General features: G+C 42.4%; 1 protein-coding gene across 12 annotated transcripts in view; it reads right to left on the reverse strand.

Moving 5' to 3' along the window:
• LOC149308073 (protein SCAI) overlaps positions 1–27,426 on the reverse strand; it is a 55,496-nt gene that overhangs the window by 15,168 nt on the left and 12,902 nt on the right. For 8 of the 12 annotated variants that reach the window (XR_016282118.1, XR_016282116.1, XR_016282115.1 and 5 more), the window contains exons 3-12: positions 14,617–14,748; positions 8,831–8,959; positions 8,021–8,107; positions 7,541–7,660; positions 4,912–5,008; positions 4,165–4,263; positions 3,626–3,778; positions 2,413–2,514; positions 2,086–2,187; positions 1,289–1,367 (exon numbers count right to left, since the gene is read on the reverse strand). Coding sequence is in view for 8 of the 12 variants with exons in the window: in XM_089535029.1 (XP_089391155.1) it covers positions 1,289–1,367; positions 2,086–2,187; positions 2,413–2,514; positions 3,626–3,778; positions 4,165–4,263; positions 4,912–5,008; positions 7,541–7,660; positions 8,021–8,107; positions 8,831–8,959; positions 14,617–14,748 (1,100 nt within the window). In the remaining 4 variants the exon portion in view is untranslated. The remainder of the gene's footprint in view (positions 1–1,288; positions 1,368–2,085; positions 2,188–2,412; positions 2,515–3,625; positions 3,779–4,164; positions 4,264–4,911; positions 5,009–7,540; positions 7,661–8,020; positions 8,108–8,830; positions 8,960–14,616; positions 14,749–27,426) is intronic. The other 4 variants (XM_089535032.1, XM_089535031.1, XM_089535033.1 and 1 more) reach the window with 3 other exon arrangements.

Below are 27,426 nucleotides of genomic sequence, written 5' to 3' on the forward strand. Positions count from 1 at the left end.
ATTCAGCACACCTAGATGAAAACACAACCTACTGAATTGACAACAGATTTAGCACCAAAGCACATAGGAGGCCTACACAGCTACTTAAAGGCTACTTTGCTTTTTCCCCAAAATAAAAACACCCTGTAAAGTTTTTGTTACAGGGTGTTTTTCCCCCATTGTATCTGGAAAGGTTTATGAATCGTGCAAGGGAGATGAAATAAGCATGCGTTTTTATAAAGGAATGCAAGTCTTAAGTGGATGGAGTGAATATCATACAACATCTACTTGGGAAAATTTCTTTGTTGCGGGTTAATAGGGTATCATGAGAACCAAATCACTTCAGTTTGTTTAGTCCAGTCATTTGGCTTCAGCCAATTTTTAATGGGTTTTTTTTGAGAGGGGGAGCATGGCAGGTATGAAAGGAAAAGGGGGAAGGAAGCAGAGGTGGAGGGAAGTTACCAGAGTCATGACAAGGGCTTGAATTGTCATGATGATAAACAGGTAGGTAGCAAAAATGTCCTTTTCAAGCACAGTCAGCCACCAGTTATGCCAGAAAGTTATCAGTGTTGGTTGTGCGTTGAAACTGTGTTGAAAATGGGTCAGGACACTACTTGAAGTGTTCAGAATTTGTGAACACTTAAGGCACAGTTCAGACACTTACCAGGCTAGTCATCCATCTTTCTGTAGTGCACAGGGAGGCACACACCTCTTCCCATTACTTCAATGTACGTCATACAGAGCTTTAAAAGAGATCAGCCCAGATGTACAGATTGCTCCTATCCATTTTTAATTTTTGGGTTTTTTAGAAGGAAAAAGGCACGGGTACTTGCTTAACAAAGTTCATTGTGTGGACAGCCTGGAAAAGTACCCTATTTTGGGGGGAGGACTACATCCCCCCAAAATCTCCATTCCAGAGTAGCCACTAGCTATCATGGCAGGGAAGTTCTAGGAGTCATAACCCTGAAAGGTAATTTTTTCAAACTCAAACAGTGTATCTAACAAAGGAGCCTAAGCCTGCTTCTTCACCTTGCACAAAATACTGCGTCTGAACTGGTAAGCATCGGAACTGTGAGTAATGCTTCTAATGACTAAAAAAATAAAATAAAAAATCAAGGTACACTGAGAAGCAAAAACCAAACTGACATAGCATTAACTTGCCATGTCAGCAAAGGAAAGGCAGCCCACTTGGTGAGCAGTGGAACTAGCGTCTCCTTTTGGAGAACGAGTTTGGAGGCCTCCTGCTGGTCTGTAGATCATAAAGAGAATTCAAGCCCTGTCATGACAGGGAGCATTCCTTTATTTGTACCTTCACTATCCGAACGACCTGAGGGGAACACGCCAGTGGCTGACAGGTATATCAACAGGACACTGTTTGCAGGCAGCTCCTGGAATGTTGACAGAAAGAAGAAAGAAGACAACAATGGGGTCAACTAAGGTAAATCTGGAATAGCATTTACTTATCAATGCTCAAAACAGGTACATTTAAGTTAGTTTAAAGAACCAATATGTTGTTGAACTCTCCAGGACAAGTGTCTGTACATTTTCAGGATTATTTCAGCCCTGAAAAAGGCCAAGGAATCTGTTCTTACTCTGCACAAAGAGCCAAATAATAGAATGTCTCATGCCAAAGAGAATTGAACACAAACTGAGAAGGCTGAAGCATGTTCTCTGCAGATGTCAAGCCACCCATATCAAACTGGTCCTTCCTGAGCAAGGATCCACCCAACATCTTCCACCCCGACATATATGTTTTTGTCTTGCAATAAAAATCCTGCTCAACCTTTGGGGGGAGGGAGGAATATTACAAAAACTTGTCTAACCTTGAGGTATTTGGAACAAATAGAACGGAGAGTACCAATCCCTCTTTCAGCAAAACTTTAACTTTCATGCTTTGGTGGTGATGGAGAGGGAATGAGTAAACCTTTTATTTCTTGTCTTCCTATTTGTATTTTAATTTGTTCTCTTTTGCTTACACTCATACTTCAGAAGACATTTGGCTTTCAAGATACAAAGTGTCCCACTTGCATTTCCACCTGGAAAAGTTGTGCTTCAGGAGACTCTGCCACTGGATGTAAGTACAGCACCATTCCCTTTTGCACAAACCTTAAATGATGCAGCCAGAAAAGTATACAGCTGGCTGAAGGTTGGCTTATACAGCAAGTACTTGTGAGGGTTTTCCCTTCTTGCTGGCTTTTCAGTTGTCTCCTGTATAAGATTAAAAAAAACATATGTTCCTAAAGCAGCTCTTGCAGTTTTCACTTTGAAGAAGCAAGGAGATATGGTTTATTCATCTCGGCAAGGCTCTCCTTAATGTCAAAATCAGCCCATACAAAATTCTAAGGCAGGAGCAGCTATGTGACTCTGACTCAAAGAAAAGTCATCACCAGCAGCTACAACTGACAGGGTAAAAACATAAAATAGGAGACTTGCCTGCAACCCAGGCTTGTTCATTTGTGAAGCCAAGTTCATTGGCTCCCTCTCCAAGGCTTGCAGCATCCGGAACATGTCGATTGTCAGTTCGCTGAACTTCACCTAGAAGAGAACTGTTTTGCCTTAAAACATTTTCAGTGATCGCGAGAGCCCTTCCAGCTACAAACTCAAAAAAGCATGCTTTGTATACAACTTTTCTATGTATGATGTGTGACTAGTACACAGGATTAAGCTAGTAGCAAAAGTCTTTTAAGACCTAATCCATAAATACAGTATTCAGCCACCACATGAACAGCAAACAGGGATGTAACTTTATGGGGAGGAGGGCAAAATGAGGGCACTGCCTCCCCAAATAAGCATTCTCCCTCCCTATTATTGTTGTTATTATTATTATTAAGCTTTATTTATAGAGCGCTGTAAATTTACACAGTGCTTTACATACATACATCCTCATGAAATTTTCCTTCAATCCCCAAACAGTTTTTAATTGCATTTAGTTAAAAACATGTAAAAACACAACTAAATACAATTAAAAACAGCTTGAAGTTAAATGCTAGAGGACTGAAAAAGAGTAGCAACAAAATCAAACATCAGTCTATAAGTATCTATGAATATATGCTGAGAAGGTCATTTCATCTACAGGTGCCTTGACATGCCAAGCAAGATAATGAAAAGAGGTTCCCAAAAGGACCTTTGTAGGAAAGTAATTCCAAATAGCAGAGATTTTTGAAAATGTAATTTTGAATGACATCTCTCAGAGTCACCATGGACAATGTCACGATGGCTCGGGGATTCTATAGCTTGTAGTCTATCCAAGTCACATTTCCAACTTCTGAGAGAGGGATATCATGAAGACAGCCTATAACTGATACTGAAAGACTAGGGAGGAAATGTTTAAATTACTTGCGGTCCTACCAAAAATGATTCCTGAATACAGACAGGGATGGGCAAGCTGATTACATGTGGTAAAAGCTCAAGTAGAGCATGACTATGACTCTGGAGATCAGGGTTCAATTCCCCGCTCATGCATAAAAATCCACTGGACGACCTTGGACAAGTCATACTCTCTCAGCCTCAGAGGATGGCAATGGCAATGGCAAACCCCCTCTGATGAAACTTGCCAAGAAAACCCTATGACAGTTTTACCTTAGGGTCACCATATGTTTTTTAAAAAAATGTCCCTAGGGCACACAACTACAACAAATGGTCCCACCTGATTGTTGCAGTTGCCAATTATCAGGGCATCTGCAAGGGTCAACTGCCCCACAATCATTCCCTGCTCCAGCAGAGGGGCCCCTGTGTCTGAGAGGCGGTTGGAGAGGATCACGAGGGTGTTGTCGTCATTCAAGACCATCACAGGATCAGCCTAGGAAGCAAGCCAGTCAGGAGAGTGAGGGCCCTGATGAGATCCCATGTTAAATCTACACCTTGTTAGAAAGGAAACACATCCCTCAAATAACCTCATTTTCTGGCCTACTAAGTCCTTTACACCTATACTGCTTTCAAGCCAGTGTCAGCCATCCTATATTTGTGCACTTCATTCACTCTTTTGACTGAACAGATCTTCATCTCCTCCTGATGTTTTGGAGTATAACTCAGTACAATCCTTTCACACGGACCAAACTAGTTTGGGTTGATGGGAGTAGTTGGCCAAAGGTCCCCCTTGCTCTGTCTTGGTAGAAGCTTCCCCCATGAAGATCAGTAAAGCAGTTTTTAAAACAGAGACACACAGACTTTCCTTTTGGTTCTTACATCAATGAATGCTGCCACCTCTTGGAGAACCAGGTTCCATTCCACCTGGTCTTCTGTGTTGAAGCGGTGGGTGTAGTCTTCAATTTCATCTGACAACTCCTGGGAAAAGAACAGGAAAAAAATAAAATAGGTGAGAAGATTTAGAAGAGCGGGGGGGGGGGGGGCAATTTTTAAAGATTTTATGGACAGAAATTCACACACAGTATTGTCAGTAAGTCAACATGGAACAGTGCTCAGACAACTTATTCAGAGTTTGAGATAAGCAGTCATACCAGCCAACATGGTGCTGGCCTAGGACTCTGGAGACTGGGTTCAATTCCCAGCTCAGCCATCCAAACCCTCTGGGCAACCTTGGGCAAGTCACACTCTTTTAGCCTCCTAGGGGAAGGCAATGTCAAACTACTCTGAAAAAATCTTGCCAAGAAAACCTCATGATAGGGTTGCCTTAGGGTAGCCATAAGTTGGAAATAAATTGAAGGCACACAACACATACACAGCCATACTTCCTCAACTTGATCCCTTCCAGATGTTGTTTGGATGAGAAATCCCACCATGTCTAGTCAGCATCATCATGCTGACTGGGAATTAAGAGATTTCTTATCCAAACAAGAGCATGGATGGTCTTGGGGAAAGTCATCCTCCACTTAACCTGCCCTCATAGGACAATGAAATTTACACACAGATCTAAGTTCTCTAGAAACAGGCCCAATACAGACTTGGATTGTAAGACAGGTCCAAGTGGCTTACCTTTACAAGGTCCTTCACAACATCCATTTTGTTGAGTAAAAGACAAACCACTATGAACCGTGCATAATAACGGAGTTTCTTAACTACCAGTTCTGGCCTAGAAAGGGAAAAATAAATGGAAAAAGCACTATTCAGTGGCTGGGAGAGAAGAGAAGGTTATTAGAGAGAATATGGTGGTTCATGTGGAAGAATATCAAGCAGTGACATATTACATTTTAATATTTATTTTAATGTAACAACAAAATATTGTCTGCTCAGTTCTTGTATGATTCCTTCTGCTTGAAAACACAACTGCTTGCTGAACTGACAACCAATTGCCTTGGAAACCTATGGGTCTCTCCTCTGCCTGCCAGCACACCTGTCTAGACAAAGGATGGGACATGACCTGCATGCAGAAAGTCCTAGGTAGCTCCAGTTAAAAGGATCGGGCAGCAGGTGACAGGAAGAGGCCTTCTCTGCCAGAGACTCTGGAGAGCTGTTAACAGTGACAAGAACTAACTGTGGGCTACGATGGGTAAACATCTTGACTTGGAATAAGGCAACTTCAAAATAGAAGAAAGAAATTGGTTGAATTTAGAGCAGGCCAGGCCACATATCACTTAACATCTTGCTTGCTTCTGAAGTTCTCCAAACAACAAATAAAACAAAAAGGAGTCCAGTTAGAAAACCAAGAACCTCTTGCAAAGAAACTCATTCGGATATGGTTAACAGACTGAGCATCTCACACCTTCACAACTTCCACTTTTGAGGAAGTAAGGGTTAGGAAGTATGGGGCCAATAACAACCTTATGTTAAAAAATTCACTTGAATATAGCTAAAATCTCAGTTCTCATATATCAGCCTAACACTGTTTTCAAATGATGCTGGTGAGCTAGAAGCTAGAGAGCCTTACTTCCACATCTTATTTCCTGTCTCTCATGTTAGCAAGTCCCATTGCCCACATATTCGCTGTGTCACCAACACAGCAGACAACATAGTTCTACCTTCAATTGAACCAGCCTCAAATGTGCACTTATACAAAGACACATGTAAAGATCACCAACAGAAATGTCTAGAAAAGTTATCTACTAATCACCTGCCCAACTGAGCAGCACAGAAGCATGCCATGACATTCCCTTCTGCCTGTACTAGAGCTCTGGCAATGTAGGTTTTAAAACCTTGGGGACTTCTAACCCTACTGTGTAAATAATTTCAGAGTGAGAGTTGCTGTTCATTCAGGGGACAATCACAAAGGCAAGTTTAGCATCTCCTTGGCTGGGTGATATCACCAGCAGACAGAAAAAAACAAAGGGGTAAAGGCACATATAACTTTGTTTATAGAGAAACACACACAGGGTAGCCCTGTGGGATACTGGTTGGCAGGCTAGGGGTGCAACTGTATTGTAAACTGCCCTAAGAAACTGGCTTCTTCCTTTGCCTCACTCTTGCCCTGCCCACAAAAATGGTTAAGTTTGGTATTTGGTCCACTAACAAATGGCAGCGAAAGGTAGGGTTGAAGTCAGCAGGCAAAAGTGCAACAGGAATGACTCTTGGATGACTTCAGGAGCAATCCACTCAACAGCTTCATTTTTCTTGCCTTGACTAGCTGGCACAAGAAAGTAACCCACATGTTGAGTGGATTGCTTGTGCAGTCGTCCAGAGAATGCGCTGGATATGCTAAGCATCCCAAGACAAATTCCACATCCTGATGGGCCTCCAGAAGAGGAGGGGAAAAACAATCCTCCTTGTTCCACAATAAGCTGCTTAGGTCTCTCCAGGAAATTTTAGAGCTGTAGTAGTCCACTGAATTCCAGTAATGGCAGCACCCTGATCAAAGTACGACACCACTATGGATAGGTGAGGATTTAATTTGGTTATTCATTTGCAAATTTTGAGTACAAATTTTTTCTAGACCCAGTGGGAAGAGCTAGAGATTTATTTATTTTTTAAACCAAATATGGGAGAAAGTCAAACACATTCTTGCATAACTCCTAAATTCTGGTTTTGGATCTCTGTGTATTCAACTATATTAGTTAAGAATTGGATTTGCAATAGCCTTCTTTCTGAGAAGCTTCCCATCTTTAATACTTCAGATGTCTTCTCCATGTAGGATATAAGCTATAGCCCTTCACTTTGGTTAATGCAGATGTGGGAGGATTTTTGTTTCTGGAGAATTTAGCCACCTTGTCCAAATCCATAAATACAATGAAAACAACTAGAGCTTTTAAAACAAATAAATATGGGAGAAAGTGGAACCGACAGGCATATCCCTACCCAGATCCCTATTTACAGTTTTGCCCATCAGGACTCCAGCTTAAAGCAACTCTCTCAGCAGTGAAGGGCTCCTTAATACTGGAGCGGATGGCCACTAGCTTTCCCCCTTCGATGCTTTCCAAGACTGGATTTTCCCTAGGCAAGATATTTCTTCTGTAACCAACTTGTTCATGCCTTAGCTTTTTTGTGGCTTGATTCAATCAACTCCCAGTCAGCAGCTGCCTATAACTGAGGCCCAACACCCTCCTACTTAATCCCAAAGGGCAAAGGATTCACGCAACTAGACAAGGGATAAACCAAGAGCTGCTGCCCACCCGCTAGCAAGTCACAAGTTCACAGCATCACACATTTTGCTTTTAAATTGCATAAAACTCACAAGACTGAGGCATGGCCTGACCTGTCTTCTTTGTTGACTTGGGAGTAGTAAGATCTCTGTCGAATAGCAGAGTAGAAGGAGAAGGCTTCATTCAGGTAGCTGGTTTCAGATGTGCGAAGGCTTTGGAAGAAACAAATTAGCTCAATCTTTTGCTACAAAAGCACACATGTACCCTCTCCTCCAGTGAGTCACTGAATTGTGTGAGGGTTACCCAAGCCACTGTAGCCCTTATTAGCATTTTTGGCACTGGACCGAACTATGTCAGGCACATAGGGCTTTCACGCAGAAGTGTAAGGACAGATGGCACCCACCCACCTACATATTACACTTTCAGTCATTATGGGCTCTCAATTTAGCACTGGAAGTTCTAAAGCTAAAGTGTCTGTCTTATCTCAGTGCCTGACAATGAAGCTAGGGCGCACTTTACCTCTCATAAGGGAGGGGATTGGTAACCATTAATAAGATTTGAAAACTACTTACTAGTAGTGGTAGTAAAGTTGCCCGATCTTGGAAGCAATTTCCCCAATTTGCCAGCGCTTGAGACCATACCGATTGTCCAAAACTTGCCTTCATTTTTGTTCCGCCCCCCAAAAACAAGAAAGAATGGGTCACAATCAATGCACTCTACGTACAGGCCTACACCAACCATGGCTTTTAAAAACAAACTTTTGACACATGAACACAGTGTTCCCCATATAACGCTCAACTGTGGTGAAAGGCACAGCCTGCTGGAGTGAGGTCAAAAGACTCAAAGTCTACAGTTTAGATCTAATAGTTTAATTCTAATAACCTCCCTGAGAGAATGTTGTGAATTTCCATTTAGAAGAGGCCCTGAGAAGCCTTTCCAGACACCTCTGTCTTCCTACACAGGCCTAGACCTCCCTAGGAGAAGAAGATTGACTATGAAGTCAGTTGGAATACACAGTGTAACTATCTCCACCTATTTCTGGAGTGCACAACATTTACACGACAGGTGGTCTGCACCCACCATGGCTTGTGGGACCCCTGCACCTTCCCACAAACATAATAGGGCATTTAACCCCCAAGTCACATTCAGGAAACGAGATAAAATCTTATCATGCCTCTGAGAGGGTGTTATTTATTGGGGCAGTTTGGAGCCCCTGCCCCGCACCCCCCAATCTGGAGTTGTTAGGAGTTTGAGGAGTGTGTGGAACATCAGATGCAGGGCCAGCTGCCTGATACATACAGCTCCAACACTTCATTGCTGCTTGCTGGCCCCAGCTACCTCATACTTCCTAATGGTAGGGCTGGCTCTATTTCCACTCTTACCGGTGCTGCTGCTGGAATTTCCAAAGTTTGGTGTAAACATCAAAAGTCCTCCCAAAATAGGATTGCCACTGCTTCTGTCCATACTGAGGTAAGTCTCTGGAAAAGTGCAAATGGAAGAAGCCAGGAGGTCTTTTTACAAGAAAAATAGAAGAGAGTCCCATGGTAGGAACAGACAGCTTAGTCTAGAACTACTCATCTCACCACTCTTCGTTTCCTTTTTATAGTCAGCAACCCTTTTACTGGGCTTCATGTATTTCCCATTTGTGTGTCCCTCCAAAAGTATGGTTACAGGCTGTTTCACCTTAAAACTGTGCTGCTTTCCAGACTGCATTGGACTGCAAGTCCCAGTATTCCTCATCTTTGCCAATGCTGGCTACAGCTGCTGTGAGTTGCAGTCCAACATCATCTGGAGAGCTGCATGATTCCCACTTCTGTACTAAAATAACATGAAATGTGTGTATCTCTTAAGTATTAAGCTTTACTGGGAGATAACATCAGTTCTTTTCTGCCTCTTCCATACAAACTTGGATACTCAAAGCAATTTACAACAGTAAAAAACAATGATACAAAAATTAACCAGGAGCTTCTTTTAATGTATCGGATGTGTGCCCTCCGTTTTTCTTTTAATACCACTATAATTTTCATACATACTAAAATGTTAAAAAAACAGCACAAAAAGCAAAATACAGAAATGGGAGCAGGGATGAAGAAATGACCAGCACTGGATCACCTTGAGACATTCCGTTCAATTCTCAAAAATCCTTTTATGTACAGATTTGAAAATCAGACGTTTAGCCAGGGGAGTATTAAAGGGAGGTATCTTGGTAGAGACCTCATTGAGCAAGAGTAAAATGCATCTGCTCTTCCATCTCTTCTCAATATTTTGAACTCAAAGCAATTGGGGTAAGGGGAAGAGAGACCAAAAATTACGCTAAGACCAGGGGAAAAGTCATAGTATAAAGCAATACAGAACAGGGCCATCAGCAATCAGCCCCCCCCCCCCCCCCAACCTTTTAGCTTGTGCTAAAGAAGAAGAGCCTGGCACTCACCCATCCACTCCCTTCTTCTATATACAAATTCCTAGCAGCTGAGGCCATGTGCCAGTTGCTCTCCAGTGGCATTGCTGCCAAGCGAGAATTACCATCCATCAAGGCAGCAGAAGCCGTAGTATCCGCCAACACCTTGGCAAGCTCCAGCCCATTGCTCAAAACTTGTATTTGGTGGCTGAATTCAGGAGCAGAAATGGAAGAAGGGACAGGCAAAGGACTCTCTGCTGGCAGAAGGGGGAAGAGCTACTGCCAACACACAGCCAAAGGCCTGGCTTCCTGCTATTTGAAAACCCAGAAGGGTTTTTTCCCCTATGCAGAAAAACTCCTCTTATTCCCCCGCACCCATGCAAAGCTCAAATCCAAGGATCTGGAAAACACAGAAGATCCAACATGAGCTTAGGAGTGCAACTGGCAGCAAGCCTCCACCACACACACACACACACACAGAGGTATCTATAAACAGCCATCTATACAGGGGGGAAATAGTAGCACAGTATTTTAAAAAATCCCAGATAGGCAAGATAGCTCTACAGAAAAGATACAGGTGCTTTAATTTGGGTTCTTGAAACTGTAAAGCCAGCTTTTAAGAATTTGGGAGGTTTCTCTGCTCTACATGGGTTCCCAAAAAATTTATTTGGAGTGGCAGCACAGATACACAAGGCAAATAGCATGTACCACTAAAACACACTTGCACATTTCCTTTCCAGGTGTGTTCTGTTGGTTAGACCCACATGATGTTTAGAAGGCCTAGAGGAAAATCCTGGACATTTCCATACTTCTGTAAGAAGTTCCTTCTCCAGATAATGGTGTATCATTGCTATGACTTCATCCATTAAATAAAAACGTGAAAATGAGGGAGGAAGGTAGCTGCTTATAAAAAGAATGGAGAGAATGGTGGCTGAAACAGCAAGTCCATATCCAGGATTTTCCAAAGCTGGAGACATTTTTAAAATGGAAGATGGGGATCAGGGAATTATGGCTCATCATGGGGGCTGTCTCCTGCAGCTGATGCTGATATAGCTTCAGTGAATAGGCTCTTAGATTTTCTACAACGAAGGACAGCAGTCTAGGAAATGATGCTGCGGTAGAACACAGAATATGGATTTGCTCTGTCCATTCCCCATTTTCTTTCCCCAGACTTGATGCTCCTTCAAGCAATGAGGAAAACTGTCACAAGGACAGTACTGCCCAAACACTATGGAGGGAAGCATAAAGGTTTTATTTGGAAGGCTGCTCATATGTCTCAGTCACTCTGAAAGACGGCAGACTGTGTTCAGAACCTCACATAAAGAGTATATCATCAGAAAGGATTTCCAGAAGCTGTCTTTTCAGAGACACATTGGGACTCTAGCCTATATGGAAAGTTATGCACATTTTGCAGCACAACATATTATAGTTTTGCCCAACAAGGAAAGGAAACTATATAGTGCACTAAATCTCTGCATTAGTCTTCTCCCCATAGCTTTGGCTTCTGAGATTTTACCATCTCTACAAGCATTTATGACACAAACCTACTGAGCAGATTCTACAAAATGGAGAAAGGGACCATCTTTTCTCAGCACCTTTCTCTCTCTCTCTCTCTCTCTCTCTCTCACACACACACACACACACACACGCAAACCCTTCTTTCTTTTCCTCTGAGGCTTTATAATAGGGGGAAAAAACTATTAGCCCAGCATGCAGCCGCAACAAAAGGCCTTTGCAAAAGGAAGGCAATTATGAGGCTGATGGTGGAATCTGCAGTGTGTCTCAAGCTTCAATATTTTTTGTAGTGAACGCAGTATCTAAGTGCTCACTTTGGCTTTGCAGGGAACCAGGCCCACACAGCTGATGGGATCACACCTGGTGGCTGTTTTTCATAGCCTTTCCCAAACAGCCTGCTTTTTCCCCCTTTTCTTTTTCTTTTGCAGTAGTGCTGTAGAAATTCTGCCCATGAAAAGGATCAAGGAAGAAGCCACAGTGTAAAAAATCAGGCAAGTTTGGAAGAACCTTTATTCTGTGCATTAGAAAGGTTCACTTTATGTCCAGAGATATGATCCAAAACCCCCTGCTTTTCTGTCTTCACCTGAAGCACAGAAAACCAATCACAGATTAATTATTCAGGTGCCAAATCCCATGCTAGATATCAAAGGCAATCTTGGCTGTTTGAACATAGAACTCATTCACATATATACCACTAGTTTTCTTTGCCAACATTTCAGTCTTCACTCCAGGCATACGGAAGCTGCCTAACATCAGTCCAACCCAATTTTGTTTGTTCTGACTGGTGGCAGCTCTCTGGGTCTCAGGCAAGAAGGTGACTTTACTGTCATCATCTACCCAATTCTCTTCTTTTAAAAAATGGAGATGCTAAAGATTGAAACTCACCAGGAATACCTGTCCACATTTGGTAACATAAAAATCAGTTTAAGAAGGATATTGGCCATCTGGAATGGGTCCAGAGAAAGGTGACCAAGATGACCAAGGGTCTGGAAACCAAGCTGTCTTGAGGAACGACTTAGGACACTGGGTATGTTTAGTGTACAGAACACTGAGCGATGACATAATAGGTATCTTTATATAGCTGAAGGGATATCATTTAGAGATGGAGCAAGCTTAGGAAGAACTTATTTACTGTAAGAGCTGTTTGACAGTTGAACAGATTGCCTCAGGATGTGGTGGACTCTTCATGTTTGGTGGTCTTTAAATGGAAGTTGGATGGGCATCTTTCAGAAGTGCTTTAGTTCTACATGGAAGGGGTTTGGATTAGATGTCCCTTGTGTTTCTAACTTGAGAACCTTTTATACACAAGCTCTAGGACTGAGCCATGGAGTGCTCTTCTGAAACTCATCACAAAAAAGAATGAGACCTCCCTCCACCTGTTCCTAAGCTTATGGTGCAGGTCAGCTATACAATGCTTCCAAAATGCTCCATGCAGCTCCAAAGTAACTAAGAGTGGAGCTACTCCCTATTCTAGATCCTGGAACTCTCCACAATTTCACATTGGGAAATTTCAGACATAAGTTTCCTCCACTCTTGATGTGGGCTGGATTTCTCTTGCACAAACCTCCACACTTATCTAATAGGAGCCAAAGAGTGAGACCAGATTGAACGGGATCATGCTTGGTAAAAGCTCCACTCAATTTTCCTATCAAGAACTGAAAACTGATCCTGCCTTTGTTGCAGGTCATTGCTCTGTGCCTCCTCTTCCTACTTATAATCTGAGTATCATCCAGGGAGATGGTAACTCAGGTAACGCCTGCAGCACAGCCTGAGCGAAGAGTAACACTATCAGGTGAACAGCATAGCTCTTTAAGTGCATCCAGGCTCTCTGAGGAACCTAACAAGCTGCAATATCTCTGTTTTCCATTCTGAAGAAGCGCACAGATGTTTCCAAGATGTGGCTGGATCTTTGCAGTGCATCCTGTCCCCTATTCGTTTGCAGGCAGGTTTGATGTAGTACCAGGCAGAGCTCATGATAATGGGGAAATGCACACACAGCACAGACACAATCCAACTGTCTGCACAGTTTTAAGCCTGGGAATCAGGGAGCAGAATGGACTGTACCACTTCAGACTGAAGAGGTAGTGGTAACATTTTGTAATGCTTCGTGGAGCAGAAAAATAGCACAAGAGGAAGGTGGCACTGCACGGCAAGAACCTTTGCTCCAGTGTGTTTCTTCTCTTTTAAAAGGTTGTTTCTTCTATGCATGCAGTAGTGTGACCTGTCCCTTCCTTCAACCTGACAGAATATAGACAACGCTTTAACATTCTGGTACCTGCCAGATGGTTTGGATCATTTCTGACCACTGGCCATGATGGTTCTGGCTAATGAGTACATACTATAGTCCAAAATATCTGCAGGATATCACGTGGAGGGGATTGCTACAGATTGTGCTAACTCTTCCAAGATTCTGTCCTCTCATTCTGCTACATAAATAAAGCCAGACCAAGTTATGTAGAATAAAATGAAACAGTGAGAAGAAGGGCGAGTTCCTGGCTCATATCCTCTTCAGACTTCAGGGTATGGCAATTAAACACATGCCGAAAAGTGGCATTTTAGGGAAAATAAGCATAATTGTCTCTGGGTGTATCCACACTGCGGAATTAAAGCAGTTTGACACCACTTTCTGTTTTTAAAAAGCCGAAACTCACAACCTCTGATTAAAATTACATTCCAAAAGACATAATCTCTAGCTCTTGAAAACTGTGTAAAGGACCAGTGGCCATCTTTTTAAACTACGGGTCAAATGGGATTTATCTTTTGCATAGTCATACAGACTCACTTCAGTGTATATAGTTATCCTCTGTTCATCTAGCCTTATCTTCCCAAATCCTTCTGCCTGTTATCACAGCTGTGCATACTCCACTCTAAAGAGGATTTAGAGTTCCGCACAAATACAAGAAAAATTTCACACCAAGATTTTCACAAGGTGGAGATATATTTTCACCCCCTTTGTGGTAGATACAAGCTTGTAGAAATTGCCTGCCTAATCTCAGAAGCCAAAATCTGAGTGAGGATTCACTACATTGCCTTGCTATTTGATCATGTCCATGATTAGCAAAATTGGAATGTTGCAAAACAGGGAAGGGGGACAGCCATATTAAAACAGAAATAGAAGTTACACAGTTCCAACTTTTCTTGGCACAGAAAATGGATTTCCTCAAGTAAATAATTTTATAGTTGTTAAGTTTTCCTCCCCAAATTAACATAACACAACTCTGACTATAAAAATCCCTGCCCTCCAACCATACTGACCGTAAGCCATTGAAAAGCTGTTTGGATTTATCCAGCAGGTAACAAAAGTCCGTGACAGTTTTCCTCTCTCCCTGCGGGATGTCATCCTCCACACCGCCACTAGACATGGTTTCTTTCAGGGCAAACTCAGTCCTGTGGAGGAAAAAGGGACAAAAATCTACATCAGCCATGGACTGCAGGAGGCTCAGAATGAACAATGCAGCTGAGGCGCTGGCACAATTGGGTGTCAAAAGGGATAAAGAGGGAAACATATATATTCCACAAACATTTTGTTGCCGTTTTGGTCCGCCTGCCCCCCTCACACCCCTAGAGACCTAAAATCCGCAAGGGGAAAAGGGGAGGGAGATAGAGGGAGACGCTGATCATGACTGGGTGTTATTTGTTGTCCCTTCCCTACAATTGGAATCATTTAAATCAAGGTGGCCTGTTGCATTTGTCAATTTAAACCAGAACAGATTCCAAAGCTTTCTTTTAAAAAAGAAATACAGGTTTCTTTTCTCAGTGTAAAATTTACATTAAAATTAAGCCAGGATAATCACCTCTGGAGAGAGCTGAAAGATGTTTGTATAGGCAGAGCTAGAAAGACTGTACAGTCGTCCCTCTGTTTTCACAGACTTCGAATCTTGCTCATTCGGTGGTGGCAAATGGAGAGGAACAAAATGGGGTGTACGCTGCCATTCAATCCAATGGAGCTTGAATAGCAGTGATTTTCCATTTTCACAGGGGGCTCCAGAACGGATCCCCACAAAATTGGAGGGGCTACTCTATAAAAAAATTTTAAGGTGAGAAATGGGAAATGTCTGGCACGACAGGTGAAAGACTAGGTCCAAAAAAAGGGCCTAGTCTTTCACCTGTCGTGCCACTGCCATGCTGTTGAAAACCACCGCACAGATTAGCTATAAAGCACTCATTCCATGTCCCCTCGTACATTTATTTCTGGCTCTGAGAAAGGAAATAAACCTAACCGAAAGTGGAAGTAGGGAGCGAGGCACCTAAAAAGCAGGTTAAGCACCTTCCTCCCTGCTGATTCCCACCCAAAATGCCCCTAACACTGCAGGGCCATTAGCATCACCAAGCAAACATGTTTGCAGAGGTAACTGTAGTTCTGCTCTTATAACCTTTATGCAGTGTGTACAGAAACAGGTAGAAGACTACCTGGGTGAACAAGAAGATTGAATAAGCAAGTAAACAAAGGGTATGAACAAGCTACTGGAAGAGAAAACAGATGGAGAGATGGCAAGGCAGACAAAACAGTGATGGGGCAGGGGGAGGGGAGTGATGCAGAAAAAAGTGAGCAAACTGAGAAAATGCCAGTTTCCGTGCCTCAGACAGAAAAGCAAATCTGGGGGGAAGGAGGAGGGGAAAGGAGCAGAGAAACAGATATACAAAGCAATCTAAAAATATCCAGACACAGAGGAAAAATGGGGCAACTGGGAAGAGAAGCCAGAGGAGAATAAAACCCAAAAAGGATTGGTAGAACTATTTTTGCAGGAAGATGGCTTCAAAGCATTTAAGAAAGACACACACAGAGCTCTGCGCTATAAATGTTCTTTTGGCACAAAGAGCAGATGATGCTGAATTCTGCAATCAGGATTAGGCTTGCATAAAAACATTTGCGCAAATCTTGGTGCTTCTGCTACATACAAGAAATGGAATAACAGTCTTTAAATCTGATAACCCAATATTGAAAAGTCTAGCCCTCCAAGCTAGAGACTTTAGCAGGAAGGCAGAACAAGGATGCCAAAAGAATCATGGCAACAAGAGGAGTAAATGTGTAGGCAAGGTGGTTGCCTACTGATCCACCAACCTCCATTTCCTCCTCCTCCTCTGAGTAGCCCTGATATAAAATCTATTGCTGATCAAGCTCAGTATACACAACTCTGTTGTGGGGAGGAGGCAGGCAAAAGCAGACTTCAGGCTTTTAGGATCTACTTTTTCTTCTAGATCGATGATGGTCAAAGGCAAAGCTAAAGCTTCAGGCAGACATATGTGTACTGGAATTAAAGAACAAAAGTCTCTATGAGTATATAGCACAGACCTAAAATATTTTTCCAGTATCAGAAGGGAGACTGCAGTCCTTTTCATACAAAAATCTACTGTCCGTTCCTCCCTCCAGTCCCACGCTTTCTTTATTTTAGCAGCTTGTGAGTATGTGTGAGTGTCGGTGTGTATGCACACACTTTTTATTACTGCCACTGTTAAATAACTGAAAGTCAAAAGCCCTTGTAAACATGCTACAAAATACCCAGAAGATCCCAATGTACCATCTGGCAACCTCTAACTAAGTCCCACTGTTTTAATGATGAAAGGTCCATATAATTGCCCCAAAGCCTTAGGGTCCAAGGAGTGGTTTCTGCTTCCACAGCAGATACTTCATACACCCTGCACCACAGGCACTAGCAGGAGTATTTGGTCTTTTTCAAAAAGAACCCTAAATACGGTGTGAAAGACATTGCCCTAAAATTGGAAGACATGACCTTAAAATGTTGAGCCAACTAGTTCACTTGCAACATCAAAACTGAAAGGAGTCGATGTATCCACGGGTCAAGGTAAGTACTGTACTTTAACTCTTATTTAATCTGTCGAGGAAGCACCAACTCACCTCTGTTCTCTCATCCATCCAGCCTTTAGTGTGAGCACAAACATTTAGGCATGCTGGGATTTTGTAAATTCTTTGGCATTGTTTTACTTTGCTTCATCCTTTAGATCCTTTGCTACATGCCCCTAAGTTATAATCTCAATTTATCTACAGGCCATATCAAAATCCATAGTTTTGGCCCCCAAACCTGCCCTTGACTTATACATGAGGTTACTTATACAGTAATACACAGGACCCTTATGCAAGGAATGGAAAAAGCTATATTTACAGGAGTTATTTTGTTCTCTATTAGAATGGAAAGTTCCAGTCCAAGTCAGGTGCCAAATGACAACTCGAGGGAAGAGCCAAGAGCCTCCACCATCCCATGACACACACACATAGGAATAACCTGTATACATGAGTAGAAAGCTATGCCCAAGTCATTAAAGATCACTGGTTCCAATTCAAAATTTGAAAACTGGCCAGGAAGACTGCTCAAACACCTGAGCACAGACAGCCAGTTAAGGCTTCTCACTTTACCAGAGAGGAGCACTGAGAGGGGCAGTTAGCACATAGCTAGCTATGACAGAGGGTCCCCCCACTTTTGTTGTTGTTGTGTGCCTTAGAGTCTTTTCCGACATATGGTGACTCTAAGACACGATTTGTTTTCATGGCAAGATTTGTTCAGAGGAAGTTTGCCATTGCCTTCCCCTGAGGCTGCGAGAGTGTGACTTACCTAAAGTCACCCAGTGGATTTCATGGCCAAGCTGGGAATCAAACACTGGTCTCCAGAGTCATAGTCGAACACTCAAATACCACTATGCCATGCTGGCTTCCATAGAACTTGCAATTTTATTTGTTATTCTCAGACTCTTGAGAATTATTGAGAATTAGAAGCCATTGCCCCATCTAATGCAAATCAGCCAAAGATCAGCAGAACTCAAACCTGCAGGCTGTCCTCCCTTACCTTATATTACACCTGCAGAAACTGGAGAGCAGTGAGAACATAACCTCCATAGAAGTGTGGGTTTGGAACAAGCCCATTCATTCTTATTCATGCATCACTAGTTTGCTGCTCTCCTGAGCTCAGGCACCCATAGCACATTAATAAAAGAGAAGACATTCTGTTGAATCTGTTAGTGGAAGCACTAGTGCAGAATTTCCCAGCATTAGCTGCAAACTAACAAAAACACTCCTATTCCATACTAGCAGAAGTACCAGCTTCATCTAGGTTAGAATCCGGCAATCTCAGAGGAGAAAGTAACTACACATGTAAAAGCAGAGAGAATGTTAAAGTGTTCTTGGATTAGTTTTTTAAAGTTTTCTCCAGTGCAACACAGCCTGGAATAATCCTGCTGCATCAACCTGTTCCCAAGATGCTATGTTGAAAAAAGAGACAAACCAGGCACACACACAACAAAAACAAATTCTGCTGTCATCAGGTTACATGCCAAGAACGGGGAATGGGGGGAGAGAGTGCTGGCAAGGAAACCAGAAACAGGAGGCCAAAAGATAATGAGCAAAGATAAAGAAGAACCAAACAAGTATTGGGCACATGAGACACAAGAATTAGGAAGGGGACTCTTTTTCTCTTTTTTAAAACACATTTCTATATAATTAGTGTAGTATAGGCAGCTCTCCAAAGTGGGGTAAACGTTCCCCTTACGGGTCTAAGCTTCCTTGATTTCTCTACCACCTCCGACATGTTTCCAAATTTACCCATCAATCACCATCTTTTCTACCAGCCGCCTCTTTGCCTAAGCATTGCCAACCTCACAAGTTTGCTGCATGGATAAAGTGGGGAAGACTCAATTACACCATCTTAGAGCTAGCGTGGGATGGTGGGTTTGAGTGTCAGAGTACGACTCTAGAGACCAGGGTTTGGTTCCCGCTCAGCCTTGAAACCCACTGGGTGACCTTGGCCAAGTCACACACTCTTACCCTCAAAGGATGGCAATGGCAAACCTGCTTGGAACAAATCTTTCCAAGAAAACTGCATAATAGGTTCGCCTTGGGGTCAACATAAGCCAGAAACAACTTGAAGGCACACAACACACACACACACAAAGGCTTGCTGCAAGAAAATCAAGATGGTTGGTACCTATATAAAACTCACTAGAGAAAAAGAGAGATAGAGAGATGTAAATAACAAACCAACTGATCACATTTTCTTATACCACTTATCCACACCCATAACACCTTCCCCCATCCTTTGCTGATTCCCTTATTTCACATTTTAGCTCCTCTCTTTTTCTATCCTGGGTATGCAAATAAAAATAATCTGCCATGTATACCCCTCATATAGTAAAGTCTTTATCGTATCTCCCCACTTCATTCTTCCCCCCACCATGGTAAAAATTGTCAAATGCATCAGCCTTTCCTAGCCCCTTAACCATGGCAGTTACCCTTCACTATACTGAACACACAAAGAAGCTGCTTAAATATACCCCAACACCCACACGCTATCCAGGCTGCAAAAATAGCCAAAGGGAAAGTCAGAGAACGGCATAGTGAATGCGACTACAGTGGACGTTTCTGGCCCAACAAAGCCGTGGTGCTTTTCTTTTTTCCTTTAGCCTCCGGTTGGTTGTGTCAGAACAGCTGATTTTCCCTCCTCTCTTCCCTTTCAAAGCAAAGCCACTTGGCTCAGGGAAGGCAGCAGGCAGGATGCTGCTCACTGAACTCGGGTGTTTTTTAAATGCCAGATTAATTAGACGGCAAATTATTTCTCCAAGTATCAGCCAGGCTCTGGCCGGCGATAAACTTCTCATGACCCATAGAACTGATCAATGTGACCGAGTGAAGCTTCTTTGCCTAATTTTAGAAGTGCCTAAGTTGTTGGTGGGTTTTTTTAAATCTTTATTCTTTTTCAGGCTCCAGCAGTTTCAATTACTTTGCTTCCGGATCTCTCACTTAATAACCTGCCAGCAACCTTGCAGGACGAACGGTGGCTATGAAAGTTTGAAAGGATGACCCAGCATAGGACTGATGGAAAGTTTGGTCATTTCTGGAAGGTGTGCAAAGAAAGGAAAAAGGAAAAAGGGAGAATGCCTTACTCTAGCAAGGCAACAGGGAGGAACTTAGCTTTAAGGCAGTTTCATGAAATCCTAGGTTCAGTCCTTGCAATTTTCAGTTTTAAAAGGACATGCCAGTTACTAGCTGATGGCATACCAATAAAGCTGTTTCAAGCTAAAGAGACAGAATCCATCCTAATTCTAATAAAAAAGCTGACAACAAAGGTGGAAAATCAAACATTGACCCACAGACTGGAAACATTCAATGTACATTCCAGTCCCCTAAGAAAGAGGGCATCAAGGATTGTAGTAATCATTAGACCAATTATGTTAGTCTTCCGTAAAAGAAAATGCTCAAGATTTTAAAACAAAGACATTTAATGTACGCGAGAAGCATCAGATGTCCAAGCTTGGTTCAGAATAGGAAGAGCCACTGGGGATCATATTACAAACGTACACAGGTGAAAAACTTTAGAAGAAAACCACCTTGTGCTTTATAGATTATAGCAAAATTTTCCATTGTGTAGATCAATGTAAAACTATAAATTGCTCTAAAAGAAATGGGCGTGGAAAAACATGTTATTGTCTTGATGTGTAACTTATATTGAGGACAAGAGTCCACTGTCAATACAGAATACAGAGAAACAGAACAGTTTCCAATCGACCCTTATCAGCCTATCTGTTCAATTTATATGCAGAACATATCATACGGAAAGCAGGATTAGACTCAGAGGAACATCAACAGTTTAAGATATGCAAGTGACACCATGTTAGTAGCTTAAAACAGCAAAGTCCTTGAATGATTACTGATGAAAGTCAAGGAAGAAAGTGCAAAACGCAGGGTTACATTTTAAGGCATTAAGAGCATTACTAACACAAAAATAATGACTATGTATGATTTACTTACTTCATAGTGAATGATGAGATACTGAAATATGACTTTGGCTCAGTCAGAGATCAAAATGGTGACTAATGAAGAAATCAGAAGAAAACTAGGACTTGGAAGAGCATTGTAGAAATTAGATAAGATCCTCAAGTGCAAACCTGGTTTGGTATAAAACGTATACCAATATCTTCAATATCCTGTTGGGGAACCCTGATGCCCCCAGATTCTGAGTGCCTTCTACTCCCCATCCAAGGACTTTGCCTGAGGAGCTGCTTCCTTAGGCAACAGTCCTCTGCCCTTTATAGAGAACAACTTCCTAGCAATTCCTTCCCAGCTATGTCTTCCTTCTAATGCTATTTTGCCTGATGAAGAAGCCTGTGAAATGTTGAAAGCTAGTACTGTATGATGTATTTGGGTTGGCTCCATACAGGTATCACTACAGGATGGATTCTGGATGATGTGGTTTTTTTGTCCTGCGGCCAACATGGTTATCTGTGAAATGTTACCAATTCCTTCTGGCCCCTGCCTGCTCCTTCTTCCCTGAACTTCACTTCCAAGAATTAGTCTCAGGACATGAACTAGCCTCAAGGGCATAATTCCTTGTGCTACTAACCTTAGCTCAACTCCTGGCTTTCCATCAGACTCACTTGTTTCTGTCCAGACTAATCTATCTGTATGTGCTGCTCTACTCAGCCCTGAATTCAAATTGGGGCTCTGCCCCTGAAAAGAGGACTGCTTACCTTCTTCAGATACGTGGCAATGAGCCAGCAGAGGAACTAAGAAAAAGTTCATTCCTGTTCTTTTTAGATTAAGAATTTCTCTGCACGAGGCAGTTCAGTTTTCTACTGAGATGTGAAGCTCCTTTGTGGCACGAGGCAATGCGGATACGGAGGTGATGCTCATGAATGTTCGAACAAGCCAGTTCAGTTCTCAGCACTATGCTCCGGGGAAGCTTATCAGTTCCTCTATATAAGAGGATGAGTAATGGCAGACAAGTTTCTCCAAAAGATAGCTCTGCCAATCCCTACTGAGCTTCCTTGTAGCTCTCAGATGCACAGGAGAAATGAACGTGGACAAGGTTGTACTCCGTGCAAACAGGGCAATGCTAAGTCACCTTAGATAGCATGCCCTGCAAATGAAAAGTATACCATAGACAGGCCTTCACATTTTCTGCAGAACATAAGAGCCCTATGAAAGATATGGAGGGTTCCTCAGCAGACCTCAATGTTGAAAGACCTTCCTGAGAATTTGAATCCCACCTATACAAGCAAATTCACACGATTTGCAGCATGTCTGCCCCAAAGCTTCAGCCAAAGAGCTGTGCCAGACATGAAAGGAGATGCATTCAAGGCAACAGAAACCAGAGTGCCATAAGAAAAGCATAAACAAAATCCTGTGTTATTTTTAGGATTTAATAGCAGCTGATGGTTGATGGCTAGATGCAAACAACAGAGCCCAATTAAGACTGTAAGAACAACGCTGGGCCCGGCTCGAGCCCCAGTCGTCCTTTGTGCATATTTTCCAAGAAATAAGCAGCAATTAATTCTATTCATCTTTGAAGGCTGCTCCTTCCACTTGTTGTTTGCTTTGACAGCTTTTCTCTGCAGCTTTTGGACAAGCATTACAAAAAGGTATATATGGAAGGGAGGGAGGGGGAGAAAGGGTTTATGGCTGCATACCGAAAATACCTGTGGAGACATCACAATCAGATTTGAAAAAGACACACACAGCAGGCTCTTGAGAGCAGCCATCTTCCTTTCAAGATTTCTACACCTAAAAACAAAGAGGCGGGAGGCTGATAAGAGCAACATGTTTTGGAAAGGGCAGAACTGTGATTGAATGTGCGAGCCACATTTCTACACTTAGCAAAAAACTATGCCACAAATAATCAACATTGATTTTCAGAACAATCCAGTGGATTGTTGAGGGCCAAAGCACACACCATATGTGCAAGGTACCCACAATGGTCACTAAAAAAGAGGGAAGAGTGGCAGGGGGAGAGACAAATTCCTCTCTATAGTCCTTTCTTTCCATACAAAATGCACCTTTCCATACTGCTTTTCCTTCTGCGGAGTTCCAAGTCCACAGGATAATATAGGTTAGATGCGCCCTTATCCAGAATTCCAAAATCTTAAAAAAACAAAACAACAACAACAACAACAACACAACCAAAAACAAAACAAAAAACCCAAAACGTTTTTCTTGGGTAGCTGAGATAGTGCCACCTTTGCTTTCTAATGGTTCATTGTACACACACTTTGTTTCATGCACAACATTATTTAAAATATTGTATAAAGTTACCTTCAGGCTATACAGTATGTATAAGATGTATGCAAGTTGTATACGAAACATACTATTTGTGTTTAGACTTGGGTTCCATTTCCAAAATATGTATTTCATTATGCAAATACAGGTTTTCTGGAATCCAAAATACTCCTGGAGCCTCAATCTGTACAGCTACTGCTGTAATCCCAACATGTTGTCCCATGTTAATGATAAGCAAGAACAGAACATAAGAAAAGGCTATGCAGACAGGAAAAATTAAGCATCAGGTATCATCAAGGGACCAGTATGGTGCAATGATCTGAGCACTAGACGGCAACTCTGGAGACCAGGGTTTCAATCCCTGCTCAGCCATGGAAACCCACTGGGTGACCTTGGGCAAGTCACACTCTCTCAGCCTCAAAGGAAAAGGCAACCCGCACCTGAAAAACCCATGACAGGGTCACCTTTAAGTCAGAAGGGCTGAAGACACACAAAAACAAATCACCAGGGAGTATGGTAATACCTATTCAAATGTTGTTCCCCAAATGTGCCCCCTTCATTTTTCTCTTACATAACTGAATTATTACTAGTCATTACTATGGGGAAGAGCGAAGAAACATGTGGATAAAATCTCCCTAGCATACAGGATAGCTGAAGGCCCAGATTCTGAGAACAGGCATGCTGCTCAAACCTACTGTTACTACTTGGACTTGGCTGTCGTGGCAAAAAATTTCCAAAAACTGCAATCTCTCTTGAGATTCTTCCACTGAGGCTAGCCAGTCATAATATGCTGGAATCTGTTGTAATGCAGTGGTTCCAAAACTTTGGTTTTCCAGATATTTTTGACTTCAGCTCTCAGAATTCCTGACTGTTGGCCAAGCTGGTTGGGGCTTCTGGGAGCAGAAGTCCAAAACACCTAGAGCTCCAAAGGTTAGGAATCACTGGCCTCATGTTTCTGCCTTTTAGTGTTCCATTAATCCACTTTTCCAGACTCCCAGGAAAACTGAGTATTTCTAACACATTGTCCAGGAAACAAGTATGCAGCAAAAGTATAATCTCTGCTCATCTATACCACAGATTTCGCCAGTTCCTCCCTATCCCTAAAGAACCCTGGGAACCACAGTTCTGAATGGGGGAGCAGGAATCCCTAGAGATTCCTAGAGATTTCAGCACCAAACTGTAATTCCCAGTATTCGTTGAGGGAAGGCGTGAGTGTTCTGTGGGCAGATGATCCAAAACAGGGATGGGGAACTGGCAGTTCTCCACGTATTTTTCGACTATGTCTTCCACTGACAATGCTTGCTGAGGTAGATGAGCACTGAAATCCAACCACAACTGGAGGGCTGCAGGTTCACTAACCTGATTTATTCAAAGCACCTTAAAAAGCAGCAGTCGCTTTAAAAGCCACTGCCGAAGGGCGACATCACTGGTTGCTGGGGAAAGGAAACACAGCACTTCATCTCTTGCCAATAGCTCTAAGGGACATTAGTCCCAGCTTCCTTGCTCCTAGACAGAGTATTTCCCAACAGCGATTTCTCTTCCCTCGTCACTACTGCATTATTCTGCAGGGAAGACAGAGGATGTACTTTAATACTCAAGTGCTAGAAAAAGCAGATGATCAGACATGAGCACACAACACTTAAAACAAAACAAAAAACCTGATATTCACTGTTTGCTCTAATAGCTTGGGTTTTATTTTGATGCCATTTCAGCTTATAAACCACCCTGGAAACAACATGGGTGGAAATGCAGAATCTTTTTCTGTGAATCAGGAAGAACTGACACTACACCAACCAGAACGAAACTGCAATGCAGACACAGGATCAAATAAATGGTAAGCCTCATCAGCTGTTTTGTAAAGATGCTTGTTCCTGTAAAGATACCTGAACCTCCTTTTTAAAAAAAATCCAAAAGAGACTGACCAACAGAATGATCTTTGTATTTATACTGGTTGCCAGCACTTCGCTCTTGGCATGCCCAAAAAGGACAGTTGGCCGGAAGGATATAATTATAGACACCATTCCTTTTATTCCGTATGCATGTTATACGATCTGCTTTCAAGCTGTGCTTCTCTTTCCCGCTCTCTCTCCCCGCCTCAAAGTCATAAATTGCCCCAGTTTATGCCAACAAAATTTGAACCCCATATACTACGCTGAAGAATAAAACAGGTCTAGGCTTTATTTTGGTGCCATTCAGAACTGTGGTTTCCTATCAAAGATCTGTGACAGAGCTCTCAAGAACCCAATGTTTATATGACAAGGGGTCATATAAAGGGAAATACAAGGGAAATTTATTACCTCTGTATTTATTGCAATCTTTTTACAGAGTATATTTGCACCAGAAATGTGACCCAGAATATACCAGAAGCTGGTAAAGATGCAAGAACATGCATCTGTGAGGTCACTTGTATCAGCAGCGCAAGAAGTGAGTCAAGCAAAAGCCTCCCAGAAGTGGAAACCTGCTCTAATGCAATGAGAGCTCTCCTTCGCACTTATATTTCATACCAACCTCTCCCTAAGGTTCACGCTAAGGTTCAATACAGAATAAATTCAATATATACCATGTTAAATAAATACCATGTAATAAATTTTTTAAAGTTAACATTAAAAAAACCTAGAGGGGCTTGGCCCACAGCTGTTCCTGGGGGCAATAGTAGTTGCCAGATCTAGTTGTAGTTTCCTAAGATGTTACTACTGCTGCAGCAGGAACTGCTCGATCTACAGCTTTCTGATTCAGCAAGTGTAAGAGACCCTTCCACCACTACGAAGGTAACACAGCAAACACACAGCCAGCTTCCTCTTTGCACCACCAAGCTCCAAATGCCAACAGGGCAGCACATGCTAACCTGTGCTAACCTAGCAGGCCTTTTTCTCCTTCTTAACACACAGGGAAGAGAAGATGTTGCTGCCACCAGCATGACAGTGTCACAGGGACGCTGTTGTTGTAATTACAAAGATCCCAACATGCTAATAATTATTTTCCTCTAATCGCCCACACAGAAAATAGCATGTGCAGAGGAGAATGTGTTTTTAAAATTAAGTGCCCTCTCACAACACAATCAAAACAAGAGAGGACTAGCATTGAGGAAAAAGGAGAGCTCTGATTCTAGATCCAACTAGATTTCTGGGTACACTGGCCCCATGTTCAATCCCAGGCTTCCCCACTTGGTGAGTCATTTAGTGGGTGATGGCAAAGATGTCAGAAAAGACAATACTAGACTAGACGCACTGATGCTGTGATCCAGAATGAAGTAGCTTGTTATGTACTCCAGCTGGAATATAATGGTTTATGACAATGCCTCCCAAACTTTAATCCTCCAGGTGTTTTGGACTTCATCTCCCAGAAGCTCTCACCTAGTTTGGCCAACAGTCAGAAAGTCTGGGAGATGAAGCCCAGAACATCAGGAAGACCAAAGTTTGGAAACCATTGGTTTAGGAGATCCTTGTTTGAGTCCCTATTGACCTAACACACAGTACTGCTATGATGATAAGGTAAGGAGGGAAAGATCCATGTATGTGCCTTGAGTTCATTTGAAGAAAGATGAATAGAGGGACACAGTGCTTTAGTGGTTAAGATGTCAATTCTGATGACCGGAAGGTTGGCTGTTCAAGGCGCAAGTGCCACATGAGGAAGTGAACTCCTGTCACTATTCCCAGCTTCTGCCAACCTAGCAATTCGAAAGCATGCAAAGGCAAATAGATAAACAGGAACCACTTTGGTGGGAAGGTAACAGCGTTTGGTGGCCATGCGTTTGGTGGCCATGCTGGCCACATGACTACCGGAGTTGCCTTCGGACAACGCTGGCTCTTTGGCTTAGTAAAAGAGCTGAGCACTGCCTCCACAGTCGGTTACAACTAGGGATTCATGTCAAGGGGAAAACTTTATCTTTACTAAATAAATACCTGCTGTCTATTAGTCTGTAACTTAATTTGAATCTTCTCCCCATAGAGGGTGACTGAATGAAGACAACAATCCAAAATGACAGTTCATCTCCATTTAAGGAGAACAAAATACAGCCACTAAGTAACATAATATACACAGGGTTATGGCCTTTAGCTCTTGTACCA

The sequence above is a fragment of the Sceloporus occidentalis genome, unplaced genomic scaffold, assembly GCF_023333645.1.
Source record: "Sceloporus occidentalis isolate IW3139 unplaced genomic scaffold, rSceOcc1.0.p SCAF_8, whole genome shotgun sequence".
NCBI classification, from domain to species: domain Eukaryota; kingdom Metazoa; phylum Chordata; class Lepidosauria; order Squamata; family Phrynosomatidae; genus Sceloporus; species Sceloporus occidentalis.